General features: G+C 38.6%; 1 protein-coding gene across 1 annotated transcript in view; it reads left to right on the forward strand.

Annotated features, from left to right (window-relative positions):
* Positions 1-249: 249 nt before the first annotated feature.
* PIK3R3 (phosphoinositide-3-kinase regulatory subunit 3) overlaps positions 250-15,769 on the forward strand; it is a 148,199-nt gene continuing 132,679 nt past the window's right edge. The window contains exon 1 of the mRNA XM_004371793.3: positions 250-935. Within this exon, the coding sequence (XP_004371850.1) occupies positions 830-935 (106 nt within the window). The 5' untranslated portion in view covers positions 250-829. The remainder of the gene's footprint in view (positions 936-15,769) is intronic.

Here is a 15,769-nt window from a genome sequence, read left to right on the forward strand (position 1 = left end):
GTTGGATAGAGAGGAGGGGCAGTGGTGATGCTGGTTGTCCCCCCTGTCCGACGCGGGTGGGTTGTGTCTCAGCAGGAGGGGGTAGGGGCGGGGGTGAGTGTCCCCTCCGCGCTGTTAAAATGAAACTCTAGTGGCTGCAGCCCCGGCTGAGCGTGAGGGAAAGCCGGCACTGGCGGGTTTGCTGACCGCCCGGCGGGAGCGTCCAGCCTAGCGGAGCTGACTGGACCCTCCGACTCTCGTATTCCAAGGCTGCGGCAGCTAGGGTTCTGGGCCCGGCGAGAGCGGAGCCCGAGTCTCGGCCCCTGAAGAGATACCTCTCCGCAGACTAGTGGGATCCCGAAACTTGAACGCAATCCCCGGTCCCCTTTTTATACCTTCCTTTGTCACTTCCCCACTTTTCTTCCAACGCGTTCTTTTTTTTTTCTTCTTCATTCTCCCTCCCCCGAAGGACACAAAAGTGGCTTCCGTGGAAATATTTGGAGGCGGTGGGAGCTTTTCTTGTTGGAGAGCGACTGTGTAGAAGGGATTTTTGGGAAGCCACTTTTCACACTCTGTCCTCCGTCCCCGAAAGCCTCTGTACCCCTTTGAGAAGAGAAGCCCATAGCTTGAAAGTTCGAGGGGGCATTTTGCTGGCTGCTGTAGGAGGAGAGGGGGAGGACTCCATCCTCATCCTGGTAGTTGCCTGGACTTGTTACCGGTAGTTGGAAACCCTGAAGTACATTTCCGAGTGGGACTTTTACAGATATATATTTTGAAATTTTTAAAATATCAGATAAAAAAATATATATGCTCTCTCTGTATTTCTTGACGACCTGCCCCTGACAGCGCGATGTACAATACGGTGTGGAGTATGGACCGCGATGACGCAGACTGGAGGGAGGTGATGATGCCCTATTCGACAGAACTGATATTTTATATTGAAATGGATCCTCCAGGTACTTGGGAGAGAAAAAAAAAAAAATCTTGTGATGGGTCTGATTCGTGTTTAACGAGACATTGGTAATGTTTTCCAGGCAGAAGTATTCTGGGTGCGCTGAGATTCGGGCTGACGGGCAGATTTGCAGTTAGAGCTGCAGTGAAACTGCTTTTGGTTTAGACGTTTAAAGTTTCCAGTTAGGACCTTGCTCCTATTGTCCTGCGAGGGTGAGGGTGGGAGTGGGGGCTAGAATGGGGGTGGAAGGAGAGACTCGTTTGTTTTACTTATTTGCCTTTGCGTGCGGTTCAGGTTTTCGTCGTTCCCCCCACTTTTTTTTTTTTTTAAAGACTCATCTACCTGCAAGGGGTGCTTTATATCCCACTTTCACTTCTTGGGCGCTGGGAAGCCAGTATTTGCCTGGGGGGAATTCTTAAAAGCTTGTCATTTCATACATTTGTCTAATTTGGTTCGTTGTGCTTTACCTTTGTTAACTTCTGGAAGTGGGTTGCCCATTTGATGATTCATTTTAAGACTCCCTTTTTCTCTTACAGAAAGCAAATGCTGGTTAGTGGTGATTTTCAGGGATTGGGCGTTCTTATTCAGTCATGGCCTTAGTCTGAGGTTTTTCTCCTCAGAATATAGTTGATCAGAGAGATCTATGGGCAATGTCTTATTACTCAGTTAATGGTGATGTAGTTTATCTTAATTTATGGGACGAGGTTAATATACTTCTTAGAGGAAAAGAGGAGGAACCTTTTTTGTGTGAATATATGTGTTATGTACATATATGTGATGGTTCGTATACACATAATGTAAAGTGTACATATGCTGTATTTTTATTTTAGAGCTTTGTCTGAGGCCCTTACAGACATTTTGTGTATCTGGAAGGAAATGGGAAGAAAGGGATAATGGAAAAGTTGGGTAATTTTTTTTCTCTAAAGTCTACTCCATTTTATGATTATTAGCTGTCAGATTTTCAGACGCTGCTTGCAATTATAGACAACACTTTATGTAATGATTTTGAATAAGTAGAGAGCCTTTGTGACTCCTTATTTTTGTTGAGGATGAATTCATTATGTTTTTTAAGCCTACAGAATAAATTGTGTGTCATTGGGGAACCTCATTTATTACAAGACTGTGTATTTTTGGAAAGGTTTAAAAGGATTTGGGCCCATGCGATTGTAATGAAGTATAACTGTCTTATAGGATTGTGTAGAAATTGTTTCTTGTGTCCTGTAAACAGTGAATTATCCTCCTTGTCTTTTTTTTTTTTTAAATTAGAGTGTTAAATGATGCTATATTAAAAACTAATACTAATATTGAATCAACCTTTTTCACTCTTAATGATCACTTAGCATTTTTGTTCTTCCCTTCATTTTGGAGCCCTCTTTATTTGCTTTTTAATCGTGATTGCAATTCAGATGCAGCTTTTCAGTGTTTCCCAAAGTTTGTAGGATTTGCCACCCATCTATTGTGTGTGTTTCCCCCTTTGTTTCCCCCTAATGGTAAAGCATCACTTCTGTTAGGTGCATTTGTTATTCATGTGAAAGGAAATTTGGTACATCACTGATTCTAGATTTCCGTTATAAGAATTATATATATTCAAACTGCCTTAGAATCATACTGTATCATATTGTATCTTGCCTTACAGACATACAAAGGGTATTTGTTGGGCGGGGAGGTGAGTGGGAGGAAGGGAGAAAATTAAGGGGGTTGAAAAATATTGGCCTAGTAGAAAAATATTGGCCTAGACAAGTTGAGTTCAAAAATGATTTTAAAAAAAGTTGACTATTATAATTACATAGTGATGTGGATCTTAAAAGATTGTGTAGAATATTCTGATCGAAACTGTGTATTGCATAGAAATAAACTTTTGAGTTTAAAACACTCATCCTTGAATGAAATTTTGCACACTAAGATTTTACTTAGAATATTGAAAATATGCATATGCTGCTCTTTATTATTCATTTTGTAGCCTTAATGTAGAATACAGTTAGTTATTCCTAACAGCTTTCTAAAAATGAAGCATACTTATATGTGCTGAAGCATTGCCCACGAAGTGAATTTTTAATGGAGGGAATGTGAATGCCAACATTGTTTTGTATGATAAGTTAAGCTTTTGAAATATTTAAATACTATAAGTAAATCATTAGTGATGTGTTTACAGCATCTCTTGCATCTGTCTTTTTCCATTCCCCTAGCTCCCTATCACGCTGTTGTTTTTTCCTGACTGGTGTGAGAGCACACTAACTGTTCTCCCCCATATCTACACTCTCCAATCAAGAGTAATATTAAAGTATCCTCTGATGATGATACTACTTTGCTTTAAAAACCTTCCAATGACTTTCCTTTGCCAACTGAAGAAAAAAAAGTCCCAGAATGCTTCCCTGTCTTATCAGTGCCTGAATGTTTTACTTCCAACCTAATTGTCCAGTACAGGTAGTACTCGACTTAGGAAGTATTCAAGTTACCGTGAACCGCACTTAACAAGCATCTGTTTTTTTTTGTATGTCTTTTTGTTAGTAATATGTACTACGTACAATGTTGCAGTGCATAATTTGCTGATGTTATCCTTCTCACATGTTCATGTGCATATGTTCAAAGATCAAATTTATAAAGATACTAAAAAGCAATAATAATGAAAAAAAGTTATTTGACTTTTGTCAGAACTGAGGACGGAGTCGTCGGAATGGAACTGGTTGTATATATGGAACTGTATATTCTTCTCCTGGAGTTCATCACAAATTCTGTGGAAGCTACTTTGTACTTGCTATTCCTTGAATGTATGCTTTTTCCCTTTTTTGGGATGCCTTTCACTTCCAACCCTGGTAGGGTAGTGGTTAAGAGCTACAGCTGCTAACCAATAGGTCAGCAGTTCGAATCCACTAGGTGCTTGTTGGAAACCCTGTGGGGCAGTTTACTCTGTCCTATAGGATCTCTATGAGTCTGAATCGACTTGACAGCAATGGCTTTGGTTGTTTTAGTTTTTCATTTCCAGTGGTCACTTGTTGAAATCTTACATATGTTAAGGACCCAGTTCAAATGCCTTCTTTGCCAAGATGTGTTCCCTGATCCCTTTTGTTGGAAGATGTCATCCCTCTTTTTCCATTCCTATTCTAGCACTTCTCAATGAAACTTCTTCCATATAGAGTAGCTAATGTGTTTATTTATGGAACCATCTTCACCCTCTGGAGCCATCTTTCCATCAGGTTACGAGCTCCTTAGTTGCGCAGGGTCTTGCAAGTAGTAGACAATTTAATAAATATGTGTTGAATTAATTAATAACTAAGGAGTGCTGTTTATGCCTAGCCTTTAGGTGCTTTTTCTACTTAAGATCCTTGGTCGCCTCATTCCTTGGCTATTGCAATAGCTTAGGGTTAAAAGACTTTTGAATTAGACGTTTGTTGACTTAGGGCTATTAGCTGTAATGGTGTCAGCATTTTTATATGGTTTTCATCTTAATTTTAAACCAAACTATAAATACAAAATTACTAATATTATTTCTTCTAATAGCTTCAATAACTATTTTCCAAAGGTATTTCCTTCTAGCCTATCTTTTCAATAACTGCCATTACCATTCGTCCTAATAACTACATGGATTACTATGTCTACCATCACTTACTGCCAATGTGTAGTTTGAATCCAAATGTAAGTTTAATGTCTTTTGTGACAGTAGTAAAAAACTGAACTGTTTAGATGTTAATATAAAACTTTATTTTGGAAATGTTAAGATTGTGGTACAGAGAATTGCTTATAAGCATGTTTATTAATCCTGTTGTGAATTTGGAAATTGGGATTATTCCATGGCAGAGCAGTTGCTGCATAGGCCTCTCAAGGAACCCTGCCTTTATTATAGGAGCTGTTGGAGGATTACTTATACACGACTGATTGTAAACTCGTGTACAAAGCTTGTAGATTGTCATCTTTTAGCTCAGTACCTTAGTTATGACACTATCTTTTTACTTTGGGAAGATTTAAAAATTATGTCATTTTTAAATTAATGGGACATACTTTTGAAAATGGTTTATAGATTTTTTTGTTTTTATCAAGACAAACGTCTGAAGTTAACTTCATGGCTGTGACATCTTTGAAGTGGATAATTAGAAAATTAAAAGTTTTAATTTACACTAAAAACATCAGTATAGGATAGGCTAGAAAAGTGGTTCTCTTTTTTTTTCTCTCAGTACCTCGTTATACTCTTAAAAATTATTGAGGACCCCAAGCTTTTGATTGAGTAGGTTATATCTATTAATATTTACCACATTAAAATAAAACTGATAATTGAAAAATGTTTAATTGATTTGAAACTAATAAGGCTATTACATGTTAATTTTTATGAAATAATAACTATATTCCAAAAAATAAAAAAAATTAATGAGAAGAGTGCCATTGTTTTACATTTTTACTAATTTCTTTAATGTGTGGTTTAATAGAGGACAGCTAAATTTTCATATCTGCTTCTGTATTCAGCCTGTTGAGATATCACGTCATGACTGTGGAAAACCCCACTGTACAGTTGTGAGAGAATAAGAGTGAAAAAGACAAATAATGTGTTAGTTATATTATGAAAATAGTTTTGACTTCTTGAATCCACTGAAAGGGTTGGGTTCCTGGGACCATACTTCGAAAATCTTTAGTCTAGAAGTTAACTGACTACGTACTTTGGTAGACAACCTGCTAAAATATCTTCTGACTTCTTTAAAGCCTGATGAAAGGCTGTTTCAGGAAACTTATTTGCTTACCCTGGCCTAATTTATATTTTCATCCTGGTAAAAATTTGGATTAAGTAACATTCTGGTGGAGAACTGCCATACAGTTTCTGTGGCTGGGGAAAATATCTGCCGAGACCCGCACTGAAGAAATAGGTCACCTGCCACTGTGTGGTCCTTACTCTTAGCAGGTTGGACATCCTTATGAGCTCCTTAGTTGCTCAGAGTCTTGCAAGCGTAGACTTTAATAAATATGTGTTGAATTAATAAATAATTAAGGAACACTGTTTATTTCTAGCCTTTAGGTGCTTTTTCTACTTGAGGTCCTTGGCCACCTCATTCCTTGGCTGTAGCAATAGTCTTTTAATCCTGAGCGTTTGATGGGTTCATCTTATTATATAACTGCTTCTGATCTATTTCGTAAAGTATTTCTTTTATGAAGGAAGTGCCACTTTTCAATAATACTGTAGTATGGGACAAGTGTTAATATAATCAAATGATGTAAAAGTCATGCCAAAATTTTTTTCCATCTTCTCATGGAAAAAGATTAGTCATTGCTTTCATTTAATTTAGTTTATAGTTTATCTAACTATGTTTCAGTAGAAGTATGGTGATTCTCTCATTTGATATACTGTTTAAATTTAATTCTCATTGTTGTCATATCGAATGTTTATATTTTTCATAGAATATAGAAAAGACAGGACGTGTTTATGGTTACCATATTTAACGAGATATGTAAAAATATTTATGAATGTGTCTATGTGATATGATAGAATTTTTGATTGCTATTAAAAGGGGAGGCAGCCTGAGTGTAGTAGAAACAACACAGACTTTGGAAAAAGATGATATGGGTTCTAAAACCAGCTTTGCCATTTATGCTGCCCAAGTTTATATGGCTAGGAGCCCTGGTGGCAAAGTGGTTAAGAGCTTGGCTGCTAACCAAAAGGTCGGAAGTTCGAATCCACCAGCCGCTCCTTGGAAACCCTATGGGGCAGTTGTGCTTTGTCCTACGGGGTCTCTATGAGTTGGAATTGACTCAACAGCCACGGGGTTCTTTTTTTTGGTAACCTCTCTGAGCATCCATTTTCTCTTTTGTAAAGTCAAACTAATTCCTACCTTGCTGAGTTGTTGGGAGGATTAGATGTACTATATCAAGTATCTAGCACGGTGTCTGGCACATAGTATGTCCCCAATAGATGGGAGTTTATATTTTAAAACTTATTACTGATAATGTATAATTATCCTGAATATATCCCTTATATGTATGCCATGTTTAAGAGTATGACCCCTGCTTAAAAGAAGACTCTTGCATTTAAAACTATTTTTTGAGTTATCTTGCCCATTCTTTTCTTCATTCCTGACGTTTAAACAGGGACCAAATTTTATCGATTTTATTTCTGGAAGTTCTCTAGGGTCTTTTCTAGTTATAAATCTCACAAGTCTATGGAAATGTCACTTCAAATCATCCTTTCTTTTTAGTTTCTTTTGCCCTTGCCCAGCTATTCACATTTGAAATGATTTGTAATAAAGGTAAAAGGTAATAGTTGCTGACATTTGTTAAATAATTATTAGAAACCAAACATTATGTTAAATACATTTATATGTACTATTTCTTTTGTCTATACAGCAACCTTATAAAACAAGCACTATTATTATTCCACGTTACAAACAGGAAAATGAGACTTCGGTAGGAAGCAGCAAAGCAGGCCTGTCTGCCTGACTAAAGCCCAGGCTCTTAACCGGTATCTCCTAACTGGTTGCTCTTTTTCTAATTTCGTTTTCTCCTCTGTTCCACAAGTTTATCCTGAATTCTTCAACCAGACTTTGCCTACTGAAATGCTATTTTCATTGTCCTCCTCAGAAATAATCAGCGACTCTACGTTTCTTTTAAGCTGAGGCTCTATTCTTAAATTTGGCATACATGGCCTTTGGCACCAACTTAACATTTTTAACTTTGTTGTTGTTTGCTGTTGAGTCGATTCTGACTCATAGTGACCCTATAGGACAGAGTAGGGCCATCCCATAGGGTTTCTTAGGCTGTAATCTTCACAGGAGCAGATCACCAGGTCCTTTCTCCAGCAAAGCCACTGGTGGGTTTGAACCGCCAACCTTATTGTGCCGTCAGGCCTCCATCTAACTTTATTACTAATCCTCTATTCATATTTCTCTTCTAGCCCAGTTCCTTGCTACACTCCTAACATACCTTGCTCATTTCCATCTCTAAGCTTATGCTACTACTTTTTATATTAGAATATGCCCATCCCACCCCCATCTTCAAATCAGATCCTATACAAGTCCCCCTTCCTTCTTAAAATTTTCTCAAAAATTCTAACACTGAACTCCATTTTATTTAATAGAATTGTAGAATTAATAAAATAATAGAATATATTTTATTATTTTGACACTAAATCACATGTAACATTATATTACTATGGTATTTCATTGTTTCATGAATATAATTTATCTCAATAAGATAAGCTTGTGTTTCTTTCCTATCTCTTTTTTTCTCTAAACACCCACATGCCCAAATTTTTACTTAAATCTTAGACCCAACCAGCTTCATTTAGTGACTTAATTTTAAAGTGTTGATGTTACTTGTTATCAACATGCAACTTTAAATTTATGAAGAGAATTTATTCTAACAGAGGAAATAATTAATGAAAATACGCAATACTTAAATCATGGATGTTGCTATTAGCAAAATTTTTATAGTTTGGAATAAAAGTCAGTTTTGAAACTCAAGAATTAGAAGCAAGTAGTAAGTTTTTGAAAGTTTGTTAGGCTAGTTTTACACAGCACAGGACCAAATGGAAAATTGTTACCCAATGTGCTCTTATAACAGTTGACTTTAGTATGTGTAGGACATGACTTGGGAAAACAAGGTAAGGTCAGCCATCAAGCCTTATTAAAGATCAGTTTCCAAATTGCTTGCTCATACGTGGCACACTTATTGTTCCTTGTGTATATTTGTAAATTTTTTTTTTTTTAATAAAAGAGGTAGTAGACTAGGTGCAGCCTGCCAGACCAGACCATTTTACCTGTTCCATGTCAATATGAAAACTGTCCTGTGACTAGTTGTCGATGAACTAAAACTAAAGTCAATACCATGATGTCATACTCTCCACCATTATCTAGCCTTGAGTTTCCTGTCTGGTGTTCTGTTTGTGGGCCAGATTTATTGCCTGCCCTTGTCTAAGGATACAGGACAACAAATTCAGAGCATTTGTGTTTGTGAATAAGAACGTGACTATGTAACTTTATTGTTACAATTTTTATTTTTAATCTTTAAGAAAAGCTAGATTCAACCTTGAATAAAAATTAAAAATCTGTATATGAATTGCTTTGAAAACGGCCTACTGAAAGGAATCGTTTATGCTAGAAAAATATTGCCATACGGTTTGTTGCTACGTATGTATTACGCTTTTTTAACTTTCAACTTTACAGTAACGCCACTCGATATGCTGTAAGTCATGTTGAAATTCTAATAAGTATTTATAGAATTAACCACAGACTTTTTTTCTTAATTCTGGGATATGTTTCATAAAAAGTATTTTGTTAGTGTGCTTTCAGCTGCAAGCAGCAGAACTTAATTCAAAATGGCTTAAGAAATAAGGAATTTTATCTTTTCATATAATAGGCATCAGAGTTGGTTGATTTCAGCAATGCCAGTAAGAACCTATATTCTTCTCATTGCTCAGTTATGCTATCCTTGGGATTGGCTTCATCCTCAGGCTAGTAGCAAAATGGTTGCAGTGGTTCAGTGCGTCATATGCATACACAGCAACTTCAGAAGAATAAGGAGGAGGACGAAGAGGAGGAGAAGGAAGAAGGGAAAGAGGAAGAGAAGGAAAAAAAGAAAAAAAAATTGTCCTCTTCTGTGCCTCTGTTTTTGGAGAGAGAAGACTTTCCTCCAAAGTCTCTAGCAGACTTCTTTCACACCTCTTTGGCCAGAATTGGGTCCTGTGTGGGTTCCTGAACTAACCACTGTTTATTACCGTTGGATTAATTATATCCATCCCTGAATCTGGAATAGCGGTGGCTTCCCCTGAGGCCAACAGTTGTACAGGGGAGGGATTCTGTTAGGAAAGAAGATGGAGGGAATGGATGCTAGATAGGCAGTCTTCAGTGGCAACTTTGGAAAGTAATTTGGAGAACCATGTTGTTGCTATTGTTGTTAGGTGTCATTGAGTTGTTTCCAACTCATAGTGACCCTGTGTACAACAGAATGAAACACTGCCTGGTCCTGCACCATCCCCACAATTGTTAGCTTGAGCCCATTGTTGCAGCCATTGTGTCAAGCCATCTCATTGAGAGTCTTCATCTATTTCCCTGACCCTCTCCTTTACCAAGCATGATGTCCTTCTCCAGAGAGTGATCCCTCCTGATAACATGTCCAAAGTATGTGAGACGTAGTTTCGCCGTCCTTGCTTCTAAGGAGTATTCTGGTTGTACTTCTTCTAAGACAGATTTGTTCATTCTTTTGGCAGTCCGTGGTATATTCTATATTGTTTGCCAATACCACAATTCAAAGGTGTCAGTTCTTCGGTCTTCCTTATTCATTGTCCAGCTTTCTCAAGCATATGAGGCGATTGAAAACACCATGGCTTGGGTCAGGTGCACCTTAGTCTTCAAGGTGACATCTTTGCTTTTCAACACTTTAAAGAGGTTGTTTGCAGCAGATTTGCCTAATGGAATGAGTCTTTTGATTTCTTGACGGCTGCTTCCATGGGTGTGATTGTAGATCCAAGTAAAATGAAATCCTTGACAACTTCAATCTTTTGTCCATTTATTATGATGTTGCTTATTGGTCCAGTTGTGAGGATTCTTGTTTTCTTTATGTTGACATGTAATCCATACTGAAAGCTGTAGTCTTTGATCTTCATCAGTAAGTGCTTCAAGTCCTCTTCACTTTCAGCAAGCAGGGTTGTGTCGTCTGCACGATGAGTCTTCCTCCAATCCTGATGCCCTGTTCTTCTTCATATAGTCCAGCTTCTTGGATTATTTGTTTAGCATACAGATTGAATAAGTATGGTGAAAGGATACAACCTTGACGCACACCTTTCCTGGTTTTAAACCACACAGTATCCCCCTGTTCTGTTCAAACAGCTGCCTCTAGATCTATGTAGTTCCTCATGAGCACAATTAAGTGTTCTGGAATTCCCATTCTTTGCAACGTTACCCATAATTTGTTATGATCCATACAGTCGAGTGCCTTTGCATAGTCAATAAAATACAGGGAACGTCTTTCTGGTATTCTCTACTTTCAGCAACGATCCATCTGACATCAGCAATGATATTCCTGGTTCCACGTCCTCTTCTGAATCCTGCTTGAATTTCTGGCAGTTCCCTGTTGATACACTGCTGTAGCTGCTTTTGAATGATCTTCAGCAAAATTTTACTTGCATGTGATATTAATGATATTGTTCAATAATTTCCTAATTCAGTTGGAGCACCTTTCCTGGGAATAGGCATAAATATGGATCTCTTCCAGTCGGTTGGCCAGGTAGCTGTCTTCCAAATTTCCTGGCATAGATGAGTGAGCACTTCCAGCACTGCATCTGTTTGTTGAAACATCTCAATTGATATTCCGTCAGTTCCTGGAGCCTTGTTTTTTTCCCAATACCTTCAGTGCAGCTTAGACTTCTTCCTTCTGTATCATCAGTTCCTGATCATATCCTACTTCCTGAAACGGTTGAACGTCGACCAATTCTTTTTGATATAGTGACTCTGTGTATTCCTTCCATCTTCTTTTGATACTTCTGGAGAACTATAGCTCTTTTCAAAGTTCTCTTCTTTGTGTTTGTAAATAGAAAGAATTAGCAAGTTAATTTTTTTTTCTTTTTCAAAACTAAAATCTAGCTGTGGGAAATACATTTTCATTTTCTAAATTTGAATTCACAAGGTGACATAGCATTATGAGTTAAATATATTTAAGATACAGATATTTTCCTGTCTTTCGTGTTAGTTGCTTCCTAGAAGATGAGGAAGCTAACCTCTGTGGTTGATAGTTTCCTCATCTGAGGAGTGTAGGCTTGGAGTGGAGCATATTATTGTGACAAATGAATATGCAAGAGCATTTTACAAAACTGTAAACAGTTTCAAATTCTGAAGTTTAGCAAATGAAGTAAGCTTGGGATCTGCAGAATGATTTATGATTCGAATGACTAGCCTTAAAAATTAGGACACTATTTTAAAGTAACCTATAGATCATGTCTTTCAGTTAAAATGTACCATAAACTTAAGTATTGTTTTTTTGACTGTGATAGAAGCAGGACTGGGCAATGTTTTGTTCTGTTGTACATCGGTTTACTATGAGTCGGAACTGACTCAATGGCACCTAACAACAACAACAGCATAATGGAAATCTAGAGGCAGTATAGTGGGATGGTTAAGAGCGAGGGTTCTGGGATTAGACTGCTCAAGTTTAGATTGTGTCTCTGCCACTTCCTGGTATGTGTCCTTGGGCAATTTACTTATCCTTTCTGTGTTTTGAGGAGCCCTGATGGTGTAGAGGTTAAAGTGCTCGGTTGCTAACCAAAAGATCATTCAAAATGGCCACTCAAATCCACCAGCCACTCTACAGGAGAAAGATGTGGCAGTCTTCTTCCGTAAGGATTTACAGCCTTGGATACCCTATGGGGCAGTTGTACTCTGTCCTATAGGGTCACTGAGTCAGAATCAACTTGATGGCAGTTGGTTTGGTTTTGGATTCTGTGTTTCAGTTTCCCCATTTAAAAAATTGGGATGATAATGGTCTTTACTTCACTAGGGTTATTGTGAACATTTAGCAAGTTAATAACCATAACGCAGATAGCATGGTGTGTAGAACATATTAAACCCAAACCCAAATCAAACCTATTGCTGTTGAGTTGATTCTGACTTATAGTGGCCCTATAGGACAGACTAGAACTGCCCCATAGGGTTTCCAAAGGGTGGCTGGTGGATTAGAACTACCAACCTGAGATGGGGCCAAGATGGCGGAATAGTCAGATGCTACCGGTGGACAACAAAGACCCAAGAAAACAAGTGATTCGATTATATATGGCAATCTGGGAGCCCTGAACATCAAAGGCAGAGTTGAGGAACTGGACTGAGTGGCGGGGGAGGGAGAGACGGTTCGGAAGCAGCGAGGAGTTGCCAGATCTGACTGGGTGAGACCCTGAGCCCTTCAGGCCTGATCAGCTCATGGGTGAGCGGTGAGGCAGGCAAGCAGCTGAGCTCAGGAGGTGCGTTTTCTGCACCAGAAGAGACCCACGCCAGAGAGTCTACATCACCACGCAGAACCAGTGAGAAGCAGCCCTTCACGAAAGATAAGTACTTGCGTACGGCTTACCACGCGGATCAAAAACACCCCCCTTGGGGAAAAACCTCTCTCCCAGTTACCTCCCTGCTCCCCACTCTGCACTGGGTCCTGGACCAGCTTCAGCAATTGCTGAGTCCCCTATGCTGGAAGTAGGATCTGTCGCACTCCTGGAGCCATTCTCCCTGCCTTGGAGGTGAACAAATTAACAAACGGGAGAAAATAAACTGCCGGCTCCCCTAAGCCAGGAACCCAGGATAGGCACAGCTCTTTTGCCTAGGCACAAGCATAAGGGATCCATGGACTTTGAGTGCCTATCCCCCTGCATAGACTTGTGTGGGCCCATCTCAATAGTGCAGGCCTTCATTACCACAGTGCAGCAGAACCCTAACTTCAACTGTTTCAGCTGTGAAGTGGCAGGTTCTTGACATTTGACACTGCTCTGCCCGTTAAGCAGTGTCTTCACCTACCCACGTCAGGGGCCTGAGGACTGGTGGCTCCACCCATGCCACCTAGCCACCTGAGAGAGGAGCCCATGAATAAGAGGTGCCCCCGAGTCCATACAGCCAACAGCATTAGGTGCTCATAGTCCAGCTGCAAAACCCACCCACCTATGCACTCTAAGGAACAGGGACACGCCTTCCTCCTGGACACTAGTATGTCCCCCCAATGGAGCCAGATGCCTGTGCCTACACCAATCATCCATGCCTGTCTAGGACTGTAAGTGAGAGCCTACACCACACACTTGGTGGCTATCTACCTGGGCACCTGAACTGAATCTATACAGGAGAAGTGGGCGGACTCCTGAGCTCACATACCTAGTAACAGATCTAATGACCTGGTGACAGGACATTGGAGCTTCAAAGGTGCCAATAATCAAACTAGCTCATATGAGCAGCCTATCTGGGCATATCAAAATAAAACAAGAAGCTAGGACACAGTAAGCAAACATAAAATAAATAAATATAATAACTTATTGATGGCTCGGAGACAACAGTCAATATCAAATCACATAAAGAGGCAATTCACCATGGCTTCAGCAAGCTTCCCAAATAAAGAATCTAGAAGTTTTCCAGAGGAGGAAAATTTCTTGAAATTACCGGAGACAGAATACATAAGATTAATTTACAGAACTCTTCAAGAAATTAGGAAGGAAATTAAGCAAAATGCAGAACACGCAATAGACGAAATTAGAAAGAGCGAGCATAGTGACAAATTAAACATGCCACAAGAGTGCATAGAGAGACAGCAATCAGAAATCGAGAAGATCTACAATAAAATTTCAGAATTAAACAACTCAGTAGAAAGTCATAGGAGCAGAATTGAGGCAATGGAAGTCAGAATTAGTTAGATTGAAGATAAAGCACTTGACACCAACTTATTTGAGGAAAAATCAGATAAAAGGATTAAAACAAATGAAGAAACCCTAAGAATTGTCTGGGACTCTGTCAAGAGGAATAACCTACGAGTGATTGGACTACCAGAACAGGGCGGGGATAACAGAAAATAGAGAGAGAATTGTTGAAGATTTGTTGGCAGAAAACTTCCCTGATAACGTGAAAGATGAGAAGATACCTATCCAAGATGCTCATCGAACACCACACAAGGTAGATCCCAAAAGAAAGTCACCAAGACATATTATAATCAAACTAGTCAAAACCAAAGATAAAGAGAATTTTAAGAGCTGCTAGGGATAAAAGAAAAGTCATCTACAAAGGAGAGTCAATAAGAATAAGCTCGGACTACTCAGCAGAAACCATGCAGGCAAGAAGGCAATGAGATGACATATGTAAAGCCTTGAAGGAAAAAAACTGCCATCCAAGAGTTATATATCCAGCAAAACTGTCTCTCAAATATGATGGCAAAATTAGGGCATTTCCTGATAAACAGAAGTTTAGGGAATTTTCAAAAACCAAATCAAAATTACAAGTTATAACTAAAGGGAGTCCTCTGGTTAGAAAATCAGTAACATCAGATAACAACCGAAGACTAGATCACAGAACAGAGCAGCCAGATATCAACCCAGATAGGGAAGTCACGAAAGGAGATCAAAGCTAAAACACTGAAAATAGGGAAACAGATGTCAATATGTAAAAGATGACAACATTAAAACTAAAAAGAGGGACTTAAAAAATGTAGACATAGATTTTTCATATGGAGAGGAAGTCAAGGCGATATAAAGAAATAAAAGACTGGTATAAACTTAGAAAAATAGGGGTAAATATTAAGGTAACCACAAAGGAAACTAACTATCCTACAAGTCAACATAAAAAACTAGAAAAAAATAAAGACTCAGCAAATACAAAATCAGCAATAATGAAAAAGATGAAAACATGAAGAAAAATGACTCAGCGCAGAAAATTAAGTGGAACAAAGAAACTCAACAACACACACAAAAAGTCATCCAAATGACAGCACTAAACTCATACCTATCAATAATCACGCTGAATGTGAATGGACTAAATGCACCAATAAAGAGACAGAGAGTGGCAGACTGGATAAAAATACACAATCCGTCTATACGCTGCCTATAAGAGACACACCTTAGACTTAAAGACACAAACAAACTAAAACTCAAAGGATGGAAAAAAATATCAAGCAAACTACACTCAAAAAAGAGCAGGAGTAGCAATATTAATCTCTGACAAAATAGACTTTAAAGTAAAATCCACCACAAAGGATAAGGAAGGACTCTATATAATGATTAAAGTATCAGTACACCAGGAGGACATAACTATAATAAATATTTATGCACCCAATGACAGGGCTCCAAAATACATACAACAAACTCTAACAGCATTGAAAAGAAAGCTAGACAGCTCCACAGTAGTAGTAGGAGACTTC

Source organism: Trichechus manatus, unplaced genomic scaffold (genome assembly GCF_000243295.1).
Source record: "Trichechus manatus latirostris isolate Lorelei unplaced genomic scaffold, TriManLat1.0 scaffold00015, whole genome shotgun sequence".
In the NCBI taxonomy this organism is placed as follows: Eukaryota; Metazoa; Chordata; class Mammalia; order Sirenia; family Trichechidae; genus Trichechus; species Trichechus manatus.